This window comes from Ascaphus truei, chromosome 4 (genome assembly GCF_040206685.1).
Source record: "Ascaphus truei isolate aAscTru1 chromosome 4, aAscTru1.hap1, whole genome shotgun sequence".
In the NCBI taxonomy this organism is placed as follows: domain Eukaryota; kingdom Metazoa; phylum Chordata; class Amphibia; order Anura; family Ascaphidae; genus Ascaphus; species Ascaphus truei.
Window position 1 is genome coordinate 123,743,895 of NC_134486.1, and position 26,669 is coordinate 123,770,563.

The 26,669-nt window shown below is 41.7% G+C and overlaps 1 protein-coding gene across 3 annotated transcripts in view; it reads right to left on the reverse strand.

The window, feature by feature from the left end:
• Positions 1-26,669, reverse strand: part of GRM1 (glutamate metabotropic receptor 1) — a 511,900-nt gene that overhangs the window by 8,101 nt on the left and 477,130 nt on the right. For all 3 annotated transcript variants that reach the window (XM_075596537.1, XM_075596536.1, XM_075596538.1), the window contains exons 7-8: positions 13,663-13,789; positions 11,317-12,247 (exon numbers count right to left, since the gene is read on the reverse strand). In XM_075596537.1, the coding sequence (XP_075452652.1) occupies positions 11,317-12,247; positions 13,663-13,789 (1,058 nt within the window). The remainder of the gene's footprint in view (positions 1-11,316; positions 12,248-13,662; positions 13,790-26,669) is intronic.

Consider the following 26,669-nt stretch of genomic DNA (forward strand, 5'->3'; position numbering starts at 1 on the left):
AATTAACTCTCTCTCTGCTGAATTTTCAGAGCTATGAGGCTGCTTATTTAAACAATGATAAGTCCCTGTTACAATGATCTAATAGTAGTGCTTAGATATTAAATGGTTTTCCCCACTTCGTGTTCTCACAGGTTATTCATTCCGATGCCCAATGCTGAGTGCCATCCACTTACATATACTAGGTGAGATTTTCTACTTGTTCTTGTTTTTACTTGTTGCTTCTTTCTTATGTTGTGTTTCACTAATGAGAATATGTTATATACATATGCATGTACAGATGTAGCTTCCATTATGAAAGGGTGCTATTGTTAATCTGTGAAAAAAACAAAAAAGCGCAACAAATAATATGGTAAAAGTGACCAAATCAAATGCTGCCTAAGCACCTGCGGTTTCCCAAAACCAAATTGACTACTAAACTAAACATACAAGTGTTTACGGTGCAAATTGATAAACAGTGCAATAAAATTTTAAAATAACCAGTGGGTACGAAATAAACACTAATATCTCATCTACAGCTGCTCCATGGAAACGAATCCTCTGGGATGTGTGCTCCTGGAAACCCTCATGTAGAGAAGGAAACACAATGCCAAAGATAGTGCATTAACATTCACTTGGCATGGAACAAACAACACAAAGCGGAAATGGAACACACTCTCCCCACAGTGAAAACGCAGAGAGTGACCCTGGGCGTGTCGACACACGGACGAAATGCGTCGGGTTTTGAGCTACTGAGGCCACCGTACCCACTCTGTGAGGATTCTGATTGGCGGACGTGCGAAGAAGGCGGAGAATCACCCGATTCGAGAGATGTGATCAGGAGAAAATAGTGCCCGTCTGCACATAAACACCAAGGAGCTGAGTCTGGAGTAGGGCTGAGTGCGCCCAGAGTCACTCTTTGCGATTTAACTGGGGAAAGTGTGAGTGTTCCATTTCCCCTTTGTGTTATTTGTTTCATGCCAAGTAAATGTTAATGCACTATCTTTGGCATTGTGTTTCCTTCTCTACATGAGGCACACATCCCAGAGGATTCATTTCCATGGTGCAGCAGTAGATAAGATATCAGTGTTTATTTCATACTCACTGGGTTATTTTCACATTTTATTGCACTATTTATCAATTTGCGACGTAAACACTTGTATGTTTAGTTTATTGTTAATCTGTGCAATCTGCAGTGCAACTTTTAATGCAAGACTTATCGCAGCTCCCTTTGTATATGATAGATCTGGCATTGCACCGGCAGTAAAATGAACACGATATCGCGCTTTTCGGGTCCGTTAACCCGAATAAGAATAATCTATGTAAGCATCCAATTATAAATATGGAACAGGTTTAGCATTTAGAGTGTAAGCTCTTTGGGCCATGGACTCCTTTTTCTAATGTTACTTTTATATCTGAAGCGCTTATTCCCATTACTGTATGTGTATTACTGCTGTGAAGCGCATTGTACATGAATAGCGCTATATAAATAAAGATATACATACAGGTTTAGCTGCCCCCAGATTCCTACGTATGTAAGGGCAAGAATAAATATCATAATAATCAGAGTGAATCCAATCCTGTTTCTATGGTATTATTGTGCCTTGGCAGTGTGAATACAGTTCAATGTAACTCAGGTTAGTTTGTTTACAGACTACACAGTGGGCGAATACTGTACCTTTGTATAACTACATTTCTCATGATGTTATTTGTGGGATTAGTGAATAAACACCACTCAGATGTTCCTACTTGTACATCTTTGTGTATTTATTATACATTTGTGATGGAACTTGGCAGTGCTGTACAGGAGCTACAGAGAGGACAATGTAGTGACATACGATACGATAGAAGACACTAACTCACTAGAGGCCGCATTCTCTCCTGATCGGATCCCATGATGGAAGTTGCTATGATTCCTACAGTATGCTCTACATCTATGGTGTGATTTCTCTGCTCTAGACTTTCCTGTCTAGTAGTCTGTGCTGTTGTTCCTCTTTGTTGGTAAAACATAGCTGGGTATATATATATATAGGAGATCTATAAAGGGAAGTACTATGGTTATGTAGAACCTCTGGGAACGGGGCTTCTGTGGGCCATTGTTTTAGTATTTGTATGTGCCCCCTTGTCCTTATTCCCCCCCCCTTTTCCAGTTTTTGTCATTTAACCTCCCCCTTTTTCTGCTTTTGTCTGTCTGCCCAAGTTTTACCCACCTTTTTTACCAGCTGCTCCTTTTCCAGTTTATTCTCTACTTCTGTGGAGTGTACTGTACATCAGAGCATAGACATCAAGCTGAGATAAGTATTGATTATCATGGTTCACTGTTGCACATGTCATTATGCCACTTATGCACTTTGTCTCTGAGCTCTGACTGTATGACTTGTTCTGGTGTTCCACAGTGTGTGTCATTGTTTAGACATTCAGTAAATGACTTATTCCTATTCTGAGATTGATTTTTGATCTTTTTGAGTGCGGGTTCCCACCTTCTAGTGTTTATTATTGATTATGAGGGATAGGGGTTCCTCTGGGTTCCCGGCACCAACACATAACGCTTGCCTCTCTGTGCTAGGAGTGCTGATTCCTACATTAATTATTAGTTAGTAGTTATTAGTAGTAATTACATATATACATTTCTCGGGATGTTATTTGTGGGCTTAGGGAAGAAACACCACCCAGATGTTCTTGCTTGTGCATCTTTCTGTATGTATTATATATTTGTGTTATGAAACTTGACAGAACAGTACAGGAGCTAAAGAGAGGACAATGTAGTGACCTGCGTTACTATAGAAGACACTAATTCACTAACCTAGTAGCCAGTATTTGAATAGGGAGTTAACCTTTACATATTTCTTCCTGTGTTGGAGTCAATTTGAGATATCTGTAAACACGTTTACCCCTAAAACTATATCCATAATAGCAACAATGGAAGTTCTGTGATTAAAAATGTAAAACAATGGATAGTTTGAAAGCCTGGAGTAATAAAGACAGTGGTCATTTCATATTTTCATGACATATTTTCTATTTTCTATTAGATAAATGTCCTAAAAAAAAAATATATATATATATAATAGTACAGTACCAAGTTTACTGGCTGTGCTGAAAAGCTGTTTAATAAAGCAGCCATACTGTAAGCTTATAGGGGCCATGTTAAAATGGACAAGAAGCAAAAAGTGACACACTGTGTGCTCATGTGCATGTCATAATCCCTGGCTGCAGTGGAAGCATAGTATGCTAAGAAATAATGGTGAAAAGCAGGGTTGCAGACCTGTCTGAGACATGCAAATCTGCTCACAAGTGATATTTTTATTTGCAGCAAAAAGATTGAAAAAAACATACTTCTTGCGTAAAACTTTCAATGATAATCTATACTCATGACCATGATATGAACAGTGATAGAATGTTGTCCTAAAAGCAACACACTAAATAAAGAAGTTTTTAGTACAGAATGAATGGTATAGTCACATTTGTTTTATCAAGTGACTATACAGATGTCCCTCGTTATCAAAAGGAACATCTCTAACCTTTTATTATGGGTCATATCAAGTATAAAAAAGTTTTAAAAAAAAGAAGAGCTGCATACATTTTGAAGAATGCAATAACATTTGAAGCTGTGTCCCAAGCTGCAATTTAGTTCTTTCCACTGACTGAGTATTTTCTGAATTACAGAGGCAATGCAGCTGGTGCACTATTCAGAATCAATTTCCGATTCCAACACCATCATTTAACATTACTATTAAAAAAGACATCTGCTCAAGTAGTTTGAGGTGGTCATGAATTCTACAATTTGCATGTTTGTGAACACTTCCTTATTTTAAACCCTTTTGCATTGAAAACAGATGAACTAAAACCTCTTAGATAGTTCATGTATGGCTTGTGATATCCATAAATGTGTATAAAGTAGAACTTAATGGTCTACCCCATACAAAATGTATCTTAAAAATATGCAATACAGTCCATTGCTTACTTGTCTGCCTGCCAACGAGTTAGGGAACAGTTCTGTGTGCGGCCATGGGAGAGGAGGAAGGAGACAAGTTGGAATGGGAATTGATTTTTAAAAGCACTGTGATTTAATGCATTTTAATGTAGGTGATCTTCATTGGTCTTGATATATTTTCTTCTGTCAAACAGCAGTTTTCAGCTTGTATTTCATGAAAATCTTTGGTTCTGAGGTACGCTTGTTTTTTACACGTCTTTTCACCCATCTACAGTAGTAGATTTAGACTCTAGAAACAAAGGCAAAAGTTCTTTGTTTCAAACCTGCCAGGCAATTTGCAGTTTGGGGAGTGCAAACAGTAGAAGTTACTAATACGGTCGATGCACATAGTGTCATGGTAAATGTCAAATGTTGTGTCTCTGTTGGCCATTGTTTTGGGGTTATATATGGTACTCTAAACGGGAGTACGCAGACTTTACCCGCTGCGCCCCTCCTGCCTGCTCTCCCCCCCTGCTCGTGCCCCCGTCCTTACCTGTCTTCGGCATCAAATGACGCCGCGGGGACACGTGACACCGCGTTGCCATGGTGACACGTCGTCAAAGACAAGGTAAGGGAAGTTGCGGAGGCCTCACGTGATCCCCCGGCATTTAATTTAAATGCCTTGGGGAAGAGTGCAGGGCCTCTGTGACTGCCGCGTACCCTTTGGAAAATCTTGCGCCCCCCAGTTTGCGCACCCCTGCTCTAAACCTTTCTCTCTCTCCTCTTTAGGCCCAAATTCTCAAACCTGTGGAAGGTGAGATTTATGGCTGTCAATTACCAGGAGACATTGCATCAAAGGAGGCAGAAACTGCTAAGTGATTGCGACTGAGATGTGTCTATGTGCGATTTTTCTGCTTAGATAATTCTTAATGAATTTCAGTGACAGTGACAGATTTTAATTTCACTAAATTGTATTCTGTTTTGGGGCAATTTTGCATTCACATAAGAAAATAAATCAAAACCAATTAAGAAGATCACCTACATTCAAATGTAGTCACCTGGTGTTTTGTTTTACCTCTGTAGCTATGTCTGGTTTTGGCTACTAATCTACCCCGCCTGACATGTAAGTCATTGTACAGTGCAGGCAGTGTTAGGCCCAATCCAGGTTTTCCCCTGCAGTAAGCAGCTCCCTTGAGTGACAAGGGGGGATGCAGGCCGAGGCTTGTATTCTGCCCTATCAGGGGCTCAGACCTTGGACCTTCCCCAGGGTACTTAAGGGGATGCACTTCCTAAATGTAGTGATTGTTGTCTCTCCCCTGAGAGAGACTGGTCCCATGGAAGAGTGTGCACAGGGCTCTGGCCACCTTCTATTCCCTCCCTTAGGGAGTGGGAGTGAGGACTATACCTCCTACTCCATCAGGGAGTAGGGGAAGAGCAAGGACCGACCTTTGGGGCCCATGCCTTGGGGTTGAGTCCAGGGACCATCATAAGGCTGGGACCAAGTGCATGCAGTGTATGCTGATTGTTGCTGTTGGACAATAAAGCTGTTGCTGTGTTATAAAATATACTCCTGCCTGAGTCGGAAATCAATGAGGGGGGGTATCAGAGGGTTGTCCTGCAGGATTGCCTCCAGCACTCCTGGAGTCTGCAAGACATGGAGGCGCTGAACCAAGAGTGTGAAAGAACCAGCTATCACCCCAAAAGCTTGTCCTGTCTTCCCCAACAACACTGAGGAACCTCAGAGCTTCTGTGAACCAACAGGTACTCAGCACTACACCACACCCTGTAATAGGCAGATCTCCGAGAGGGTGGGGGAAACACCATTACACCTCTTTAATAAGATTGAAAATGCAAATATTTACAGAGGTCTAGGGGCGTAGCTACTGGCAAATCCCAGGGGCCCACGCTATTGGAGGGCCTGCTTGCTCTCCCGCTCCCCCTCCCCAGAGCCCACTCTCCCGTAAAGACAGGGGGGGGAGATTGCATGCTGCGGTCTTGGCGGCGAGCCTCAGGAGGTATTAAAGAATTAGCCGGTAGTGCATAATCCCTTGAGTCAGAGGAGGACTGCAGGGGAGGAATGTGCTCTATCAGTGTGACCCGGAATTTCTGGTGACTTCTGCTAGAGCGCAATTGCAGTCCTGCTCTGCTCTCTGACTCGAGTGGTTATGCACTACCAGCTAATTCCTTAATACCTCCTGGGGCCCGCCGCCGCAGCATACCAGCATCTCCCCCCGTGTGTCTCCGAGTGAGTCCTAGACAATTAACCAAGTAGGCTTGGGGGGGGGGGGGGGGGCAGGAGAAGATATTATGATTGATGATGATGAGGGCCCAGGGGACTGGAGGAGATATGATTGATATGATGATAAGGGGCATTGGGGGAGATATAATGATGATGATGATATGAGGGTCACTGGGGGAGATATGATGATGATGATGAATAGGGGCACTGGGGCAGATATAATGATGATGATGATATGAGGGGGACTGGGGGAGATTGATGATGATGATGATGATGATGATGATGATGATGATGATGATGATGATGATGATGATGATGATGATGATGATGATGATGATGATGATGATGATGATGATCAGGTGGAGATCTGAAGATGATGTGGGGAGAGCTGATGATGATGGGGATAGAGATGATGATGGTGATGAGGGGGAGAGATGAGGAGGGATGATGATGATGATGATGATGATGATGATGATGAGGAGGGATGATGAGAGAGAGGATCAGGGAGAGGATGGGGGAGGGAGAAAACAATTTCAGTCAGTACTAATATTAATGGGGCCCTGAAAAAATGTTTGCCCGGGGGCCCACACATATCTAGCTATGCCACAGCAGAGGACACTTTTGTGTGAATGATTTGAGTGCTTCTTTTCTTTATTCCTTTTACCTAATAGGCTAGTCACCTAATAAGCAATGTGTCTCTCTCTTTCTTGACTTATTGTGGGTGTTTGTTAATACTTAAGGAAACATTGTAACTTTCTGTACCATGGACAGGGAATAGTTCCGTGGGCGCCTATAAACTTTACCACTATAAAGGATATACGAAAACCAAGCCTGTTGGTTGTGAAGATTGTTGATCCTCACGGTGGGCTTGAAAACAAAGAGAAAGCACAACACATAGCGTAATACTGTTGAAACATTAAATAAACAACATATAAGACAACATATAACAGCTGAATACTGAAATGGTATTTTTAGGACAATAAAATCATTTAATAACAATTAATATTGGATATAATGCACAATTTGCATGGACATATAGATTTAAGCAATAAAAATCTGAATAGGTGGTTCAACTGCTCCGTAGCACCAATGTTGATGATAGCAATGCCTACTCACCAGATGGAATAGGTTTGCAGGCAGTGGATATTTTAGAGAGTATCCCCTCTCATCTGTGTGCTGCTCTCTGCTTAGCTGGTGTCTCTGTCGGCTCGTGGGTGCAGCTCATCAGCAGGGACTCCTGCAGCTCCAGGAAGCACGTCTGAGCAGATGGAACTCAGCTGCAGCTGATTCAGCACGATGTCAGCCACGGACCACCGTGAGCTCGTCTATCTGCTGCTCACTGCTAGCTGGCGTCTCTATCCGCTCGTGGACGCAACTTGTCAGCAGGTACTCCTGCAGGGCGCCAAGCAGGGCGCTTGAATAATGGGAAACCGCAACAGCTGGTTCAACTCGTCGGCGGCTATAAGAGATGGATGGCTGGCAGCTCACGTTGATTCACCGATGTACGGGGGGTACTACACCAATGTGTGCGGGGCTTGAACCTCCACCCTACGCGTTTCAAGAGCGATCTGCTCTCTTCCTCAGGGGTATACCTGAAAACGCGTAGGGTGGAGGTTCAAGCCCCGCACACATTGGTGTAGTACCCCCCGTACATCGGTGAATCAACGTGAGCTGCCAGCTAACCATCTCTTATAGCCGCCGACGAGTTGAACCAGCTGTTGCGGTTTCCCATTATTCAAGCGCCCTGCTTGGCGCCCTGCAGGAGTACCTGCTGACAAGTTGCGTCCACGAGCGGATAGAGACGCCAGCTAGCAGTGAGCAGCAGATAGACGAGCTCACGGTGGTCCGTGGCTGACATCGTGCTGAATCAGCTGCAGCTGAGTTCCATCTGCTCAGACGTGCTTCCTGGAGCTGCAGGAGTCCCTGCTGATGAGCTGCACCCACGAGCCGACAGAGATGCCAGCTAAGCAGAGAGCAGCACACAGATGAGAGGGGATACTCTCTAAAATATCCACTGCCTGCAAACCTATTCCATCTGGTGAGTAGGCATTGCTATCATCAACATTGGTGCTACGGAGCAGTTGAACCACCTATTCAGATTTTTATTGCTTAAATCTATATGTCCATGCAAATTGTGCATTATATCCAATATTAATTGTTATTAAATGATTTTATTGTCCTAAAAATACCATTTCAGTATTCAGCTGTTATATGTTGTCTTATATGTTGTTTATTTAATGTTTCAACAGTATTACGCTATGTGTTGTGCTTTCTCTTTGTTTTCAAGCCCACCGTGAGGATCAACAATCTTCACAACCAACAGGCTTGGTTTTCGTATATCCTTTATAGTGGTAAAGTTTATAGGCGCCCACGGAACTATTCCCTGTCCATACTGTTTCCTGACCAGGGGGTCAGGCTTTGTGTCCTAGGCAGCCCCTTATGTATAGTTTTATTTAGTATATAAGGTAATAGTTACTACATCACACACATTGCGGTTAGCGCTACCTGTTTTGTTGTTTATGAACTTTCTGTACCATGTAAACTTGTTAAAATGCTGGTTTGAGCCTTTGAGTAATCCAGAGAAAAACATTAGCTGGACCCTTCTCCTGCAGACGGCAGTTGATGTGTCAGAAGAGGTATATGGCAGATGGAAGGATGTAATAAGAAATCTACCCTCCACCCCCCGTATGCATTAAAGCAGCAATGCCGTTTGTGCGTTTTCGTTTTCACCTCTTTTTTTTTTTTTTACATGATGGGTCCCGGTGGGTTCTTGGAGCTGAATTGCGCTTTTTCCAAGATCTCCTCTTTACCAAGATACATACTGATAAATGTACCGCCTTTCCACTGCACTTCCACTGAGTAACAAAATGTCAGTTTAAATCTCATGCGTCATGGGGGTGAATAAGAAGCCACAACATCATCCATTGTGGTTTCCTATTTGTTGGCCATTTAATATACAGCACAAAACCAGAAAGTGCTGTTCGTGCATTTAACGGTAAATATCTCGGGAAGCAAAAGGAACCGTAGAGTTAAATCTGCTTTATTTTTGTGTCCTGGTACCAAGCTTGTAAAACAAAAAAAGGTGAGTTTGCTTGGGGAGATTGCTGCTTTAAAGACTAGCTGGAGAGGTTTTCTCATACATTTGTAAGTAGGCCTGGATGTTCTATACTGCATTAGTGCATCATAAAAGAGATGCTGGTGATAGTCCTCCAGTAAGATAAAAACCCTACTGGGTACCTGAAAAACTGTTAAAGTAAACGAGATGCTCAAATTAGAAGTCCTTGAACTATCCAAAAATCCCTAGTGCTAACCAATAGTAATTATGGGAAAAAACATGGGTAAATTTGATTTTTCGTAAAATGAATGCCATATCCACATTTCTATCTACCTTATGTAGATGATCACATTGATCAGTTGGGGAGCAGGCATTATTTCTATATTAGTAATATCAACATGATATAGGCAAACCCCTATAGATGACAAGCCTAAAGTTTTGATCACAATTAAAGGTCTGTACTACTTTAAAACTATAACATACAAAAAATTGAGCTTGCACTCATCCTGTGTTAATAATTGTAACTGGTGTGAAGGCCCAGTACCTTCACCATCAGCTACAATACACATACATAGAGAAATTTAGATCAGACCAGCACTCCTAAAAATAAAAACTTGCCTGAGGAAAGGGCAAGGAAGCTCTGAAACACAGGTGTTGGTTTGGAGATACGTGTGGTAACTCCGTACCTCTTATTTTTAAACTTGCTATTAGACTTTTTGTGAAGTTACTTGCCTTGATTATATTGATTTTTGTAAGTGTACTTTTTCTTTATTAATAATAATAATAATTCAATGACTGAGCCACTGATTGAGCCACCTGTGCTAAAGCAGGGATATCCTTAAAACCTTACCTGTTGGTGGCCCTTGAGGACTGGAGTTGGCCACCCCTGGAAGCAAGATTATATGGGCTTTGAAGGCCCTACACATGTTATTTGTTGAGAAGCAAGTTCACGTTAATAACTAATCATCCTCCCCTGGCATGCATCCGTAGCATGAAAGACAAAACTGCAAGAATCACTACATAGCGCTTTGCTTTACAGCTATTAAGATTTCAGTTTAGGTGTCCACGAGGAAGGAAGAATCAAAATACATGTGCTTGGGTTGTAGTGCTGAAGTAAAGTGTTTGCAGACAGGACAAGCTTCCTTTTAGGAAGGTTGGTGTGTGTGTAAAGTGCTGTGCTTTACTTATTTTATCAGATTGAAAATGCAAACATTTCCAGAGGATTCGCTAACCCTTTCTATGTGCGTCTGAGGCTTTCTTGTGTTTGTTTTTTTTATTAGGCTGGCCACCAAATAAGCTATCTTTTTTCTGTTCTCTATGTTTACTTTTTTGAGGTTTAATATTCAGGTAAAACAGTGTAATTTTCTGTGCACTTTAAGTATTAGAAGATAGAGTAACAAGCCTAATGACCTGCAGCTAATTTTGTTTTGTGCAGTGTTAAACTAGAGACCAATTATGTTTTGTGTGTGCTTAGAAAGCTACATGGTTAAGATGCCAATAATTGTGATGATAACATTTAAACAGGTTCTTAAACTTGAAAAAAAAATGCTTATTTTTTCCGGCAATGTTATGGTCTACAGAAGTAGCAAAGTTTCTTGCAACCTCTCAGAATGCAGAATATCATGTTATAACGCAGAATTTCCATGGGATTCAATACCAGGGATAATGCAGAATATCATAGAATATCTCCCAATAATGTCCCAGTGGGTATAATAACCTTTGTTTCATCTGTAAGTCATAAAAAATGTACCAGGTGCGATATTACAATTGTGATAGCTACTGTATATGGTAATGAACTCTGCCGATATACTGTATAAAGAAGTTAATTACTGCTAGCGATTCCAAGGTTAAATCACTTACAGCAAGTCCAACCAGAAGTCATATTAATGAAATTAGGATTTCATATATAATTGATGCATAGAGCGGGACTATATCCTTCTTATATTATAACATTGTTCCCATCATTAATTACTGTATGTGGAAGGTACTCCATCCCTACATTAAAGTTGCCTGGAATAAATATTCAATATTATCTCGAATAGCCTTTTATTTTCAAAGCACTGACTGTAACAGTTTCACATCACAGAGCTGTGACCACAGTATCTTTATAAATCATAACATTCCACAAGTACTCACTTTGTAGTTCCAGAATTGGGTTTCTTCCTTCTAAAGATACTCAGGAAAGTGTTTGATCTGCAAGGTGTCTTGCCATCCCCAACATGCATGCGCACTACGTCTGAGGTTGTGAAAGCACTGCGAACATTCCTCTCGGGTTTGGCAATAATAATATACATCTTGGGAGTAAACATGCAGCTCAAAGCCACTGTTACACTAAGGCTGACTGCAAATGAAGTGGTAATGATCTTGTAGTTGCTTCCGAAGTATATTGGGACAAAGGCCAACCAGATGATACAGGTAGTGTACATAGTGAAAGCAATGTATTTAGCTTCATTAAAATTAGCTGGAACGTTGCGGGTCTTGAAGGCATAATAGGTGCAGCTCATGATCAGGAGTCCATTGTAGCCTAGAGGGGCAACCACCCCCAGGTTGCTAGTGTTACAGATCAAGTAAACCTCCTTAATGCTTGGATAAGAGAGAATAGGCATAGGGGGTTCCATGATAGTCAAGGTAACCACCAGTGTGAGTTGCATGCTAATTAACATTGATGCAATGATAACCTGGGCGCAGGCACTCATAAACCGGGGCTTTCGAGTGCAGATCTTCTTCTTACTTCCTGCTAGGATGCGGGCAATGCGGTTGGTTTTTGTCACCAGAGCAGAGTAGCACATGGCTGAAGAAAGACCAACTAAAAGACGCTGCAGATAACAAGAAGTGGTGGTGGGCCTGGCTATCAAGGTGAAGGGGCATATGTAGCCCAGAAAAATGCCAGCAAGTATAATATAGCAGAGCTCTCGGCTGGAGGATTTAACCACAGGGGTGTCTCTATAAAGTATAAAGATCAAAGTGACAAACATGGTAATCAGGATCCCCACACAGGAGAAGACCACGGCAACAATAGATTCTATGTCGCTCCACTGTAGACATTTGATAACTATGGGCTCACAACCTGCAGAAAATATAAAGAAAAGTATTTGTTGCTCATGACACCACTTAAAATGTATACATTAGGATAACTGTTATAGATATATATATATATATATACTTGTGAGCTACTTTGTTCTTAATCTTGGTTAAAAAACAAATCGTACAATATATATCTCTTCCTTGTCATTATTAAATCTCTTCACTTTTCAGTCAAAAGCAATACAACTTAGCCAAGATGAAAACACATTGGAAGATTTGTATCAGTCTACAAATGTTGCTTTTGACATTAAGTTGATGCCGAGGGTCATTTTGAACATCTCTCAGCATCAATGTACCAAAGTGCTTATTTCCCCCCTAAGAAATATCGTCCCTTATTCAAAATGGTGAGAAGTGGATAACACACAGGTAATGATGCACTAACTTGCATTCGTGGATGGACATTAATCCATTGTTAACCGCACATTACCTTGATTCTTACATTGTACATTGTCAATGGGCCATAGAGAAGTTATGTGGAGTAATATAAGAAGATATGGGAGGAGTTATTTGAAACAATATAATAATAGAAAGCTATTTCCTCCTACCAAATCTTCAATTTCATACAAAAAATACAACACAAACACACAGATTAAGAAAATGTTTATCAAGGAAGTTTGTAACTACTGTAAGCACCCACAACATTAAATGTAAGATCACTGCCTCCTGGATTCCATTCTCTCAAACAACTCCAATGTTATCATAACTGCTCCTATTATTGTGTATTCTTCCCAGTGAATGCTAAATAGGCAAGTGAGAAGAAAGAATCTTTTATATTATCGACGTTAAAAATAAACATTCACCATGAGAACAAATAATGAATGTAAAAAGGCCTACTGGTCAATTGTATACACAGAGAAAACAAGTATTATGAAGTCCTTGCAGAGCATAATAAGTTGAGAAAATTACATTTACATTTTGATTCTACGCTTCAGATGTACTACTTAAACAAATGGTTTGTTGGAGGTAACTACCATCTGTTTGGCACTTGTACTTATTCTTTCCACAATATCACCTTATGGTGTTTTTATTTTGTCCTGATGTGAAAAAAAACAGCCTCTTTTTTTTTTGTAAAATATATGAAGAAATTACCAACTCCACAATCATATGTAGAAAGTGATCCAAGTTATTTTAAAGCTTGCTTACAAGCTTCTGGCTGGAAACCTATTTTCTGCCACGTCGTTGGAAATAATCATTCAGTATTTCAATGAGGGAAAATACTAATATAGCAAATAATGATAATAGTCAGTTCTCAGGGCAGCTATTAGGCAAACTCAGAAGTATTTCTTGCTTAGGGCTAATATTTGAATCTGACAGATGAAATCGTCTTTAATAGGAATATTACTAAAGTGTTCACCACATTATCCCTAAACATGAGTAGTAAATATGACACTTCCATACCTGTCAATCCAGGATTAGGCCACCAGCCTAGATCACAGGCCTTGCATGTAAACTCATCCTGTACAAACTCGTTTTCCTTGCAGGGAGTACAAATCCAACAGCAACTCACCTCACCTTTCCTTATGACCTGCAGTAAGGATAAGGATGCCTTTAAGGGGATATACATTAAGGGTAGCGAAAGGGAACAGTGAGATTAGGTTGACACAAAGAGCATCAACTTTATCAATCTATTAAGGAGTTTTGCACAAATATTTCTCCACTTGTGCCAGTGGCTAATTCTTACCACATTATGGAGTTCTAAGAAGGTAAACCATACTCGAGACCTATTGTTACCCCAAATTTAGTTCTAAGAATGTAAACATGAGCTTAGTCCAGTTCTCCTGCCAGTATTTGGAACACAGTGGGTGAGCATTAACATAGGCTAATTCTCACATAATAGAGTGATTATTCACAATTCTCACTACCGTATTCTGCTCAAGAGAGTGCCTTTTATTTATGTGTAATTACCTTGTCTTGCATACTTTTCCTTTAAGTTCATTCAAGTGAACACTGTTTAGTAAATCTAAAAATAATATAAAGAAACATTTAAGTTCTAGTTAAACTAAAGTTACATTTTTCAATTTTGAATTCTGTTGTTTTATGCTGACAAAAGACAATTTTTCCCTCAGTTGGCTGGAGTTAAGCTCTTAAGAAAAATAAAAGCAATGGGATCTACAATATGCATCAGCACATAAGTGTGGTTCGAGTTACTGCTTTATTTTTTGTGTTACTGTTGTGTCAAATGTAAGAAATTTCTGGTACAGATTATTGCCCATAAAAATGTATATGACCGGCATGCTGTGGCCCTTATGACATCCACCGTATGTTTTCACACTTGCTCGTGTCAGGAGGAGAACACATCAGTAGCTCGTATGGGTCTGTGGAAACAATTAGACTAGAAGGGTAGAACTTTCTCTTTTGTTCTCTGAGCTGAGGGGTGCTGTGTTAATCCTGATGGAAAAATCCCCCCTGCACTGCACTTGGCTGTGACCAGCCCGCACTTGGGCTGCGTTCCACCTGCTCCAAGTGCAGGGAAGAGTGGAGATAAATCATGTTCTGGTAAATTATGTTGTACAATCATGTTGTAGATAAATTAAAAATTCATCAGTGTTATGACCTTAGGATTCTCCTCTAAAAGGTGCCATGAAATCAGGAGAGGTTTGTTGACCCAGGGTTTGTTACTCAATGGCGCTGCAAAATTCTCAAAAAAAATATGAATGTGTTCATTTGCCTGCCCTAATGATCACTCTTCCAGTAAAGACTGTAGGTGTAAGATTTGTCCTCCGATAATGTTAACCCCCCTGAGACCAACAAAAGAGTTTGTTAAAAGAGTTAGGATAAAAATGAAAAAGTTTACTAATTGCCAGCTAATTTAGGAATGCAGGGTTTTTGTATTTGTTTTCCATAAATGTATGGCCAATTCGATTTCCCTAGCTGCATACTCCATAAAGTATTGAAAGTTATATAGTGTTACTATTATTATTATTATTATTATTACTATATATTCCCTCATAGGGGTAGGTCGGAGTAGAGATGGGCGAATTTTCTGCCTAAATCTGAATTTGAAAGGGATTGGGCAGTTCCGTTGAGCTGCGGATTTTCATGTCTTAGTTTTAAAAAGGCAGATTCGTTTTTTTAGTAAAGATCCGACGAATACATTGTAAAAATATACCGGCCTGATTTTTAAGAATCTGCAGTTTGATTTGAATAGCTGAAACATAGTTTTTGCGTGGTGGTGTTGGGGAATTTAGTAGTGTCTCAAGTTATACAGCTCAACCCTGTTATAACGCGATCTGCTACAATGCGGATCCGCTTATAACGCGGTTTGAGCGTGGCTCCCGATTTAAGCAGAAGATCTCCTACCTTCTGTGCTCTTGCTGCTTGTGCCCCCCCTCCTCCTCCTCCTCCTCCTCGGCCTGGCATCAAATGACCCCGTGGGCCATGATGGGGTCATGTGATGTCACGGGAGGGAGGAGGGAGGCACAGGATCTGATCGACACCTCCCAGACCAGCCTGAAGCTTGTCAGCGTGTCTCGGCCAGGGAAGCAGCAGCAGCTGCCCGGCCCCCTATTCGAACAGGACGGTATGCTGCTGAGGGTGGACTGCTCAGACTAGGAGCTCACCACACTAAGGAAAGGAGAGACGGAGACCGCACAGCCTAATGTGATGCCAAACCACACATAGTGTGAGGGGAGGGGTGCTAGGGACTAAGGGGAAATGAACACATAAAGAGAAAGAATCCCTGTGAACAAGCACTCTTCCTCCGATGAAATAAAATAATAAATATTTTAATGTAGAAAGGAAAAACAAAAAAGTTAAAACCTATTAGATGCGAGAGATACTACCCATCCTGTGCCAAGTGTAAATGGTCAGGGGTACTGATGACGCTGTGTCTCTGACATCACGAGATGCGACCACAGCGCTAGGCTGTGGTGTTTTTACTATTCATCAGATTTCCTGTTTGTTCAATCAGCCCCTGTGACTACCGCTTTTGCATGCTGTGAGGCAATTAAACTAAGTTGTGGGCCCCAGGAGGCACCCACTAGCTAGTAGTTTTTGTGTGTGTGTTATACAACATTACTTTATTGGTGGGGTTCTGTCTCCATCTACTGTATGAGTGACATTCAGTGAGGCAGTGCTGAGTTCTAGCCCATGTGTGCTAGCACACATTCTTATGCATATGTTCTGTGTCTAGTTGATCACAGCAAACTACTGCATGAACAGGGTTAGCAGTGTTTAACCCATTACATTATGGTTACCTGTGCTTAGTTGTTCACAGCAAGCTACTGCATGAACAGGGGTAGCAGTGTTTAACCCATTACATTATGGTTATCTATATGATCTTTCTCCCCTACTAATGGTTTAACCCAGTGGTCTATAAGGCTGTTTGCCCAAGTGGGTGGTTTACCACTGTAAGGATTCAGAATTAGATCTGTAGGTCACTACCACGTCACTATATGCAGTGACATATATATATATATATATATTATATAGTGATTCACATTCCCTCCTCAGGGTTTGGTATTTAAGAGTGTACAACATTCTGACCTGTTGTAGTTACCAATGTCTGCCCCTGGTAAATAGTAGACAGCTGGGTTCTTTACTATTCATCAGACTTCCTGTTTGTTCAATTAGCCCCTGTGACTACCGCTTTTGCATGCTGTGAGGCAATTAAACTAAGTTGTGGGCCCCAGGAGGCACCCACTAGCTAGTTGTTTGTGTGTGTGTGTTATACAACATTACATTATTGGTGGGGTTGACTGTCTCCATCTATGAGTGACATTCAGTGAGGCAGTGCTGAGTTCTTGCCCCTGTGTGATAGCACACATTCTTATGCATATGTTCTGTGCCTAGTTGTTCATAGAAAGCTACTGCATGAACAGGGGTAGCAGTGTTTAACCCATTACATTATGGTTATCTACATGATCTTTCTCCCCTACTAGTGGGTTAACCCAGTAGTCTATGAGGCTGTTTGCCCAAGTGGGTAGTTTACCACTGTAAGGGATCAGAATTAGATCTGTAGATTACTACCACATCACTACTTGCTGTGACATATATATACCATATACTGTGATTCACATTCCCTCCTCAGGGTTAGGTATTTAAGAGTGTACAACATTAAGAACCTGTGGTAGTTCCAGTGTCTGCCCTGGTCTATAGTAGACAGGAACACTAATCAGTGACATTTACACGTGGCATTTGTATCTCTGTACCATTTACACTTGGCACAGGACGGGTAGTATCTCTTGCATCTAATAGGTTTTAACTTTTTTGTTTTTACTTTCTACATCAAACAATGTATTATTTTATTTCATTGGAGGAAGAGTGCTTGTTCACTGGGATTCTTTCTCTTTATGTGTTCTCTCACCAGACAACCAGCAACATCAGAATCTTCACGGCTTACCTGCAAGTAGCACACTGACCTCGCTTGCCTCATCACCCAGGCACCGCCCTGTCCCGCCAGCATGGAGACCAGGGGCACCACCAGTTATGCTTTAAGTGGCAGCCAAACCCGCACATTTAATATACTGTAGTATTTACAATATGTAAATAAATATTGTATGCAATAAGAAAATATACGAGTCGCAGCAGCACAGACTTCTATTTTATTACACGTAGACATGAGAGACACACACACAATGCTGGTCCTGCGTGGGGGTGCCAGCGGGTCTGGGACAGCTGAGAGAGTTATCCCAGCTCTCCCCCTCTGGCGGACATGGAACCCCTGATTGCGACGGCAATTTTTTCCCACGATCGGTTATAACGCGGTCGCATCGGGTTCAATTTATATTGATTGTGTTATCTGCCATATACATACTGAATTGAAGTTTAAATAAATCACTACAAATTGCAGGAAGTGATTCCACTGGCTTCCCACAGAGCACAAAGTGTTATTGTGTTGACAACTCTAAGGCACCTTATGAGGAATGTGGTATGGTGTCAGACCCAATAGGATAGCCACCCACACAACTTCTGTTATTCAGGACAACGGCTCTACTGTAGCAGTGTGAGCTAAACCAGCAGATGGATAGCACCAATGTCACAACATACTTTTGAGCTCTACTTCTCATTGAGTGCTCCTACCTGTACAAAGCACTTTACCATCATCTAGGATAGAAAAGCACATTTAATAAGAAATCTTCTGCCATGAGAGACCTTCTGGTGGGGGAAGACCTCTTACAATCCATTTATTTGAATAGGCAGTAATATATTCCAGCACCGAAGGTGCCTTGTGGAACAACACTGCTTAAAAAATACTGTAGTTATCCTTTTTACTGTACTTTATCCTTTTACTAACTCAAGTCATCAGGCCACTTTGTTATATTACTTTCTCTCTGCATCTGTTGTATTTGCTGTGCTTCACCTTGTTTTTACCTTTGTGTGTCAGAAAACCCGTGTTTTATTTAATCTCACCTGGTCTCAGTAACTAATAGTCCTCCGTACATATTATTACTTTGTGTTTGAAGTCCATTCAAGCTCACAATCAGTAAAATAGATATCCCTTGGAGATACTGTATGCTAGTGGACAGTTACAGTCGTGCTACTCACCCCTGGTTTTGCACACACTGCTAGAGCTGATGCCCAGAGTAGCAAAGGATGTGGGTTGTTATCCTGTTGGGCCTGACACCACTACACCATTTCAGTCACTAGGTGCCTTAGACTTGTCAACTCAGTATAGTTGTTATGGACAGCATTTTGGAAAGTGTGGCATAGGACTCATTTAAATATCCCTTAGCATATCGCCCAGGGTACCTCAAGTGTGCTCCTTTTTAGTATAAGTTTTTTGGAGGGAGCTTTGAGGGGATATACCGGTATTTAAAATTTGAGACACACCCTGTGGCAGGACGGCCTGTAGCCGAGGTCAGGGAACAGTCCACACGTATAGTTACAGGATAAATAAAAACGTTCAGTGGCTTTATTTCTCCACAGTAACATAACATGCGGGTACACTGTCCCTTTAACAAAATAAATCCTGCTCCAATTTGGGAGAAAAACTGACTAATAACACAGCAGACCTATCTAGCAGGCTGGCTGGCTAACCAGAACCAAACCATAAGGGTACTTTAAGCAGTCAGTAAACAAATGAATAATCCTTACTTTAGTTGAAGTAGTCTTTGGTGAAATCCCTCTGGCTAAGGGCTCACGCAGCAGTGTGCTTCTCTCTGGCAGCTACTGCCAGTCACATGATCCTTTATCTACCTTGCTGGCTCTCAGGTGTCAGCTAAAGAGTTCTGATTTCCTAACTTCCACCTGAGTTAACCCTTATGAGTGCTGGATGAAGCACTCAGACATATGTTTCCCAGGCGTAACTGATAGGAGTTGACTTCACTCTGTCACACACCCCCACCCTATATTTCCAGTATTCAAATCCAACTTCAGATTTTTAAAAACCCGGACTCGGATTCCAAATCGAATCCGAGTTCAGATTCTTAAAAATTGAATCCAACCATGGATTCCAAGGTATCCGCTTGGATTTTTTTACTACCCAATGCGCAGACAGATTTTGGGGTACCGATCAGATTTGGTCTAAAAAACCCAGGGAAATCCACAGAACGGATTCTGATCAGTTCACTCATCTCTAGGTCTGAGCTTACCTGATTCTGTTTTGCTAAGTGAATTTGTTAATACAAGAGTATTAACATCAGTATTTCCTATTTTAAGCTTTGAATAAATGTAAAGTAGATTTATTAAATACGTTATAATAGATCAAGATTAGGAAGCTGAATTTGTATTACTGATGAGGAGTTTAATGGAATATATCCCTCATGTTGTAGTTTTAAATGTTATCTCTTAAATTAAGACGTGCTTATCGAAAAAGGTTATAAATAAAAAATTATGAAACAATCTTAATACTGAAATGTATTAATGATTTTTTTCTTAGTGTAGCCAAGCCTCCGGCCGCTACTTCTTTTCCCTGGACCTTTCCAGTGTAAGTCCTGTTAGGTGCAGGCAGTGGAGGGGTTAATTCCATCTTACAAGGCCTTGTGTGCTTTTGCAGACTTGGATTGTGTCACCAGTATCCACGGGCGGGCCTTAGCAACTAAAGAGAGTGTCAGCCTGAGGGATGGGTACTGATTTGTTCATCTATAGTGAGTGATAACCAATCAGTATTCAACCTGCCTTGTTAAGGGGCAGGGTTACAGTCATCCATCTCAGGTTATAAATAGGGGCACTCTCCTAAATTCTGGGCCTTGTCTCATTCTCTCTCCTCCCTCTGTGGAGTGAGGAACAACATCAGCCCTCCATCTCATGAGGAGATGGAGGAGGGGCACACCAGGCCTGATCTGGGCCTAATGCCTTAAGCAGGGCACTGTTCTTAAGGAAGCTGAGGAAAGAACTGTAAGAGCTCTGTTAAATATCCTGCATGCAATAAAACCCATGAAAAGACAATGGAGTGTGCTTACTGTCTGCTGCTGTGAAAGGAGAGTTGTCAGTATGGGCTATCCCCTGCTCAACACAGAGGATCCATACTGTCTGGAGGCGCTGCACCGAGGAAGATCAAGGTAACCTGTACCCCTGTCCTGTTTCTCCCCACAACACTGCGGAGCACTCAGCCCTCCTGTTGCCAACAGGTACACAGCACAATACCTATTGAAGTAGCTAGAAGAGCATACCCACTCTAATCTCACTTAGGGGGCGGGGGCGGGGGCGTACAAGGGCTACATTAGCTTTTCCTTCCTACCTGTAGGAGTAGTCTTGTATTTAGCTGCTTTAAGCTTTACGTTCATGTTGAGTTATTTTATTTGTTAATGGAGGCTAAACTAGGATAGGTCTGGTAGACTGCACCATATTTGTCTGATTGCTCTTAAAAGACATGTTTCCTCTGATTAAGGTTTTGCTATTTGGAGACTGATACATAGCCCCAGTTGTTTCTCTTTCTACTTTATTAAAAATGAACTAACGATGTTACTTGCTTTGACTCCAGCATTTTCAGCCCTTGAACACCTGGTCATAATAGGGGGTAAATCAGTTGATATAAACAACGTACTAATGTTTGATAAATAAAATGCTAATTTCTATTTTCTTTTATTACTACCGAGGGTGCACATTTGACAAGAGAGACAAATGTCTTGTTTTCCGCTGCTAACTTGCTTACAAATATTTCCAACAAATCCTCCTACTCTCTTTTCTGATAATCTTCATAATGGAATACTGCAGTGTAATTAAGTGTTTGATAATTGGCTGCAGGTTGATGTTAAGCACCTTTTAATTCACTTTTACACTTACGCTGATGATATTTTCCTCTTTTGGAAACTATAATTTACCTAGATAACTAATGGATTAGGATATGTTACAAATCATCCAATGATTTGTAATGCTATTAAACATTTAGGGTAGAGGCAATCTATGTAAGCCATCTCATAAACAGACACAGCTGCATTGTTGAATGTTTATGAAAAGGGAAGCCAAAAAAAATCTTTGGGTGGAAATTAATGTTGGCTAGTTGATTCACTGGTGTACAAGTTTAGAGCCAAAAAATGTAATATATCACCATCGGGCAGCAAATAATGTCATCCCTACTTAACCATTTTTCTTTTTCACATACTTCTGGATTGTTGTTTGCAATGTAATTTTAGCAGTTAATAAAAAATATAAATGATATTTATTCAAACAATAATTAGACAGTAAAGTAATAATCAATAAATGATACTACAAAGAACACAAATATATACATCATACTACAATTAGAATTTAAAACATTACTGTGACGGTGAAGGGGTTCCCAGGCCATTAATAACGGTATTTGATCCGGCTGGGTGCCCCTGAACCAGGTTGTGAATTGTACAGTGTCAGTTCTGCAACCCAACCAGTGTAATAATATTGTAAATGTATTTGAAATGCCTGTGTCTCTTCCCCATGAATAAGGGGATGAGATTAATACCATGTAACAACTGTATAAACCATGAAACAGGGTCCCCTGAGACATAGTGGGTAAAGGTAGAGTGTCAGCTCTGCAGCCCACTGATGCCAGCAACTCTGGAATTATGTTAGAACAATGTGTGTGTATCCCATCAGGTATAAGGGGCACACAAGTATAAATCATGTGACAAGGTTCCCCTGAGTCAGTTAAAGTGACTGTAGAGTGTCAGTTCTGCAGCCCAGGGCTGGCTGCAGTCCTGTTAATATGTAATAATATGTCTAAAATGTACCCTTTAGGAATAAGGGGCCTCTAGCACTGTTTAAAGGGTTAATTGGATAAGCGTGCCTGTGGTTATGTGGTTGGGCCCGACATTACAACACTGTATCACTGTGTAACCGCAGACAAGCAAGAGAAGCCTTAACCGCAAGTTAAATTGGTTAAGTGCTCTGCGGTCATGAAAAGATGCCGGATCGCAATAGTGTATAATGTGGTTTCCTCATTCAATTAAGGTCAATTGGTAAAGTACGTCTGCGGTTATTGATTTCGCCCGGGGATTTCAACATTGCATCCTGACCTCAAACCGCAGACCGGGGAAAAGTTTAACCAAAAACCACATCATAGCCCTCACCTAATTAAGTAGCTAACTTTGGATAGGAAGGTCCTAGCGTTCTAATTTTTGGTGTGCTGAGTGCTAGGGGGTAGACATATTATCTAGTATAGTTATAAGAACTGTAACATTTATTTAAAAGCATAAATGAGAAGTGGCTTGGAGTTTAGTACTTTAAAGTTATAGGAACCGGGACATTTACATTTCAGTCAGACAGGACAGCAGATACATTAAGCATTCACCATTGTCATTTATGATCAGGGATGAGTCATGTATAATGTCAGTCCAACTTCTGAGACTCCCTTTGGAGCAGGCTCCAGAGTGTCTGCAAAAGTCCGTGGCTTCAAAAAACACGACCCGGGGAAAGCGCTAAATGTCAGGAAATGTATATAAACAGTTTGCCTAGCAGATGTCCGGGCATCCTGAGGAAAGGTAGACTTTCTGCTGCCGTGCAAGGGGGCTTGGTCAGGTATGCTAAGTGAGTTAAGTGTGAGGTTAGCACGTGACCCTTAGCATGCCATGAAGCCTTTTGCCCGGTTGCAGGAACTGCTGGCAAACTTGCCATTGGGTGGGAATTTGCTTCCGACGCCAAGATTGGCTGTGTATTATCCAGATAGGCTGGGGAGGGTGTTATAAGCCCGTGCAGGCTATCGGGTATGTGTTCTACATCGTTCATCCGTGTGTCATTGGAAAGGACAGCGTGCGGTACAAAGATGTTTCATCACAACCAAGGATTGTACTCCGCTGTAAAAGTTCGTTAGAACTAAGGACTTGGAAACGAATTCTACAAGCGCAGAACGAAGATACTTTTTTTGGCGGAGAAATAGGGTCTGCAAGCAGCGCCCCTAGCCAAAGAAGGTTTTGCGTCTCTTGTTTGCGTATTAACCCCGCTCCTGGGAATTAATACCTAGGGACTGCATTTCGTGGACTTTCGTTCTGGAAACCATTTATTTTGTTTTACCTCATTCTCGTACGTGTTATTTCGTGTTATCCTGTAAATCAAGCTGTGTGTGTTTCTCGTGTGAATAAATACAATTTATTTTATCTCATGTTTTATCAATCAAAGGATCCAGGTATATTTTTGTAGGATAAGCACTGGTCTCCCGTGACAATTACCCAATTTTAACATTAAATAATCGAAAGAAAAGAGAAAAATAAAAAAAGGGAGAAAGAGAGGAAAAAAATGATAAATTCAATCTAGAGCTGTTCATTCACATTCCTAGAGAAGAAAAGAGACAGACCCTCCGAGCTAAGTAAAATATCCGGTTTATATAATATAAATGGACGAACATCTGAACTTACAATTCAGAAAACATTGGCGTATTCACAGCAGCGTAACCAAGTGCAAATCTCGGGAAGCAGAAAAAATGACATACAAGGACGCCACTGCAGGTGATGCAGCTCACAGAGTGTAGCTAGTATATCAGAAACTGATATCACGGACAAGGCTCGACCAATCCCAATGTGTTTTGCATGGCAAGTGCTTCATCAGGGTTAACCACATAATGTCTCTCTCATATTATACAGCCCACACATTACATTTATTGGCTGGCCAATCAATCAAATATATATGTATGTATATGTGTATGTAAAAAAAGATGATACACACCATACACAGTTCAAGTCATTAAATAACTGTTCGTATAAAAAAATAACAATTACATTATAAATGAATATTCATACATAGTGCATAAGTGTAATAGATAATACAATTTATAAAAATGTTTTATATCAAACAATAGTTTAAATAATTATTGCATTCTATGGGATGATCTTATAGTCAGAAAGATCATATATTACAAAATGTGAAACAGTGAAATAACAAAAATAAAAATGTTTAGCAAAATTCTTAGAAAAAAATACAATGGCATTTAAATCATTATACTGTAATCAATTAATAGTGTAGATCATCTTTCATAGACATACAGAAGAACATCATAGGAAAAATACAGATATAAAAATAATATATTACGAGATCAATGTTGAAATATATATATATACTAGCTGAGAGACCCGGGGCTGCCCGGGACCAAAACCTCCTGCTCCCTCCTCTCTCCACGTCCCTCTCCGCCTCCCCCCCTGCGCAGCTCCAGCTGTTCGGGTGGGGGGGGTGAGGGGCTGCGGAGGAGCAGCGTGCGTTGGCTGTTCGGGTGGGGGGGGTGAGGGGCTGTGGAGGAGCAGCGTGTGTTAGGTGTTCAGGTGGGGGGGGTGAGGGGCTGTGGAGGAGCACCTTGCATTGGCTGTTCGGGTGGGGGGGGGTGAGGGGCTGCGGAGGAGCAGCGTGCGTTGGCTGTTCGGGTGGGGGGGTAAGGGGCTGCGGAGGAGCAGCGTGCGTTGTGTGTTCGGGTGGGGGGGGTGAGGGGCTGCGGAGGAGCAGCGTGCGTTGGCTGTTTGGGTGGGGGGGTGAGGGGCTGTGGAAGAGCAGCGTGCGTTGGCTGTTCGGGTGGGGGGGGTGAGGGGCTGCGGAGGAGCAGCGTGCGTTGGCTGTTCGGGTGGGGGGGGTGTGAGGGGCTGCGGTAGCGGGAGAGCTGTGGCGTGCGTTCGTGGTGTGCATGAGGTTGTGTGGTCATTGCGGCCTCTGGAGGAGCAGCGTGCGTTGGCTGTTCGGGTGGGGGGGGTGTGAGGGGCTGCGGTAGCGGGAGAGCTGTGGCGTGCGTTCGTGGTGTGCATGAGGTTGGGGGGGGTGGTGGTCGAGGGGGGTGTTTTTAAGAGGCAGTGTCCGTCGGTATGCGCTGCGTGTTCGTGCGGTGTGTGGAGGTGATCGTGCGGTGTTGTGTGAGCGTGTGTAATGTTGGAGTGCTGAAAGCAATGTTAATATAGTTCAGATTCTGTACCTGATCTGTGGTAGCAGGCGGTGAGGGTTTTGTGGGTTGAGAGCTGGCCCCAGAGCAGTGAGGATTCGTTGCTTTGAAGCGTGGTCCCAGAGCAGTGAGGATTAGGTGCTGTGTAGCGTTCCCAAATCTCCCAGAGCAGTGAGTGTTAGGTGCTTTGATGCGTTCCCAAAAGTCAGTGAGGGGTGGGACAGTGTGGCAGTGGTGTTGGCCGCAGGCCTATGAGAGTCAGTGAGGGGTGGGACAGTGTGGCAGTGGTGTTAGCCGCAGGCCAATGAGAGTCAGTGAGGGGTGGGACAGTGTGTCAGTGGTGTTGGCCCCAGGCCAATGAGAGGTGTGTGGGGGCGGGCATGGCCTGAGGCGGAGTGACAGGCCAAAGGTGCAATGTGATCGGCCCTAGGGACACAGGCCATGCAGACAAACATACAGTGCTTTCAGAAATATATAGTAGATCAGAACAAATAATAATGTTGATTATGACAAAGGCATCATAAAACTAAACACACACACACACACAAAATAAACTACTAAAAAAACCAAATAACATGGTGAATGCAAAATTGTGAATACTATATAACTACCAAATATATATTTTTATATTGTTTTCTTATGAAACCCAGTGATTTAGACCGGCGCTTAACAGACAGTGCTAGTGATTTAAAGTGATAAATGCACATATAAAGTGAAATAAGGTGTAACAGAAACAAATTCTCAACCTTCCTATGGGGAATATGTACAGATTCCCCTCAGGATAATGTAGACACAGGTGTTTGGAAGGGAGCGATGGTAGCAGGAACACCCCAAAAAATAGAAAATACAAAAATATATTGTGCAGTATAATAATAAAAAAGTTAAATACAGAGAAGGTCTTTGCTCTATCGATTGCCTACTTACAACAGGTAAGTGGTATAATCAACATTGAACAGGACAGCAGATACGTAATAGACCGCAGTTGCAGGAACCCAAACGGCTGGAGGTACAGAGGAGATCTCTCTCGGGTAGGGGTACCAAGGAAAAACAAAGGGAAACCATAGTATAGACTGAAGAATTCAAATTTATAAGTAAAAGACAATGTAAGAAATGTACTCACAATAAGTACATATAAAATGTACACATAGCGTTTTCTTGAGGCAGTTGAGCGCTGGTAGATGGACCTTCTGCTGCTACA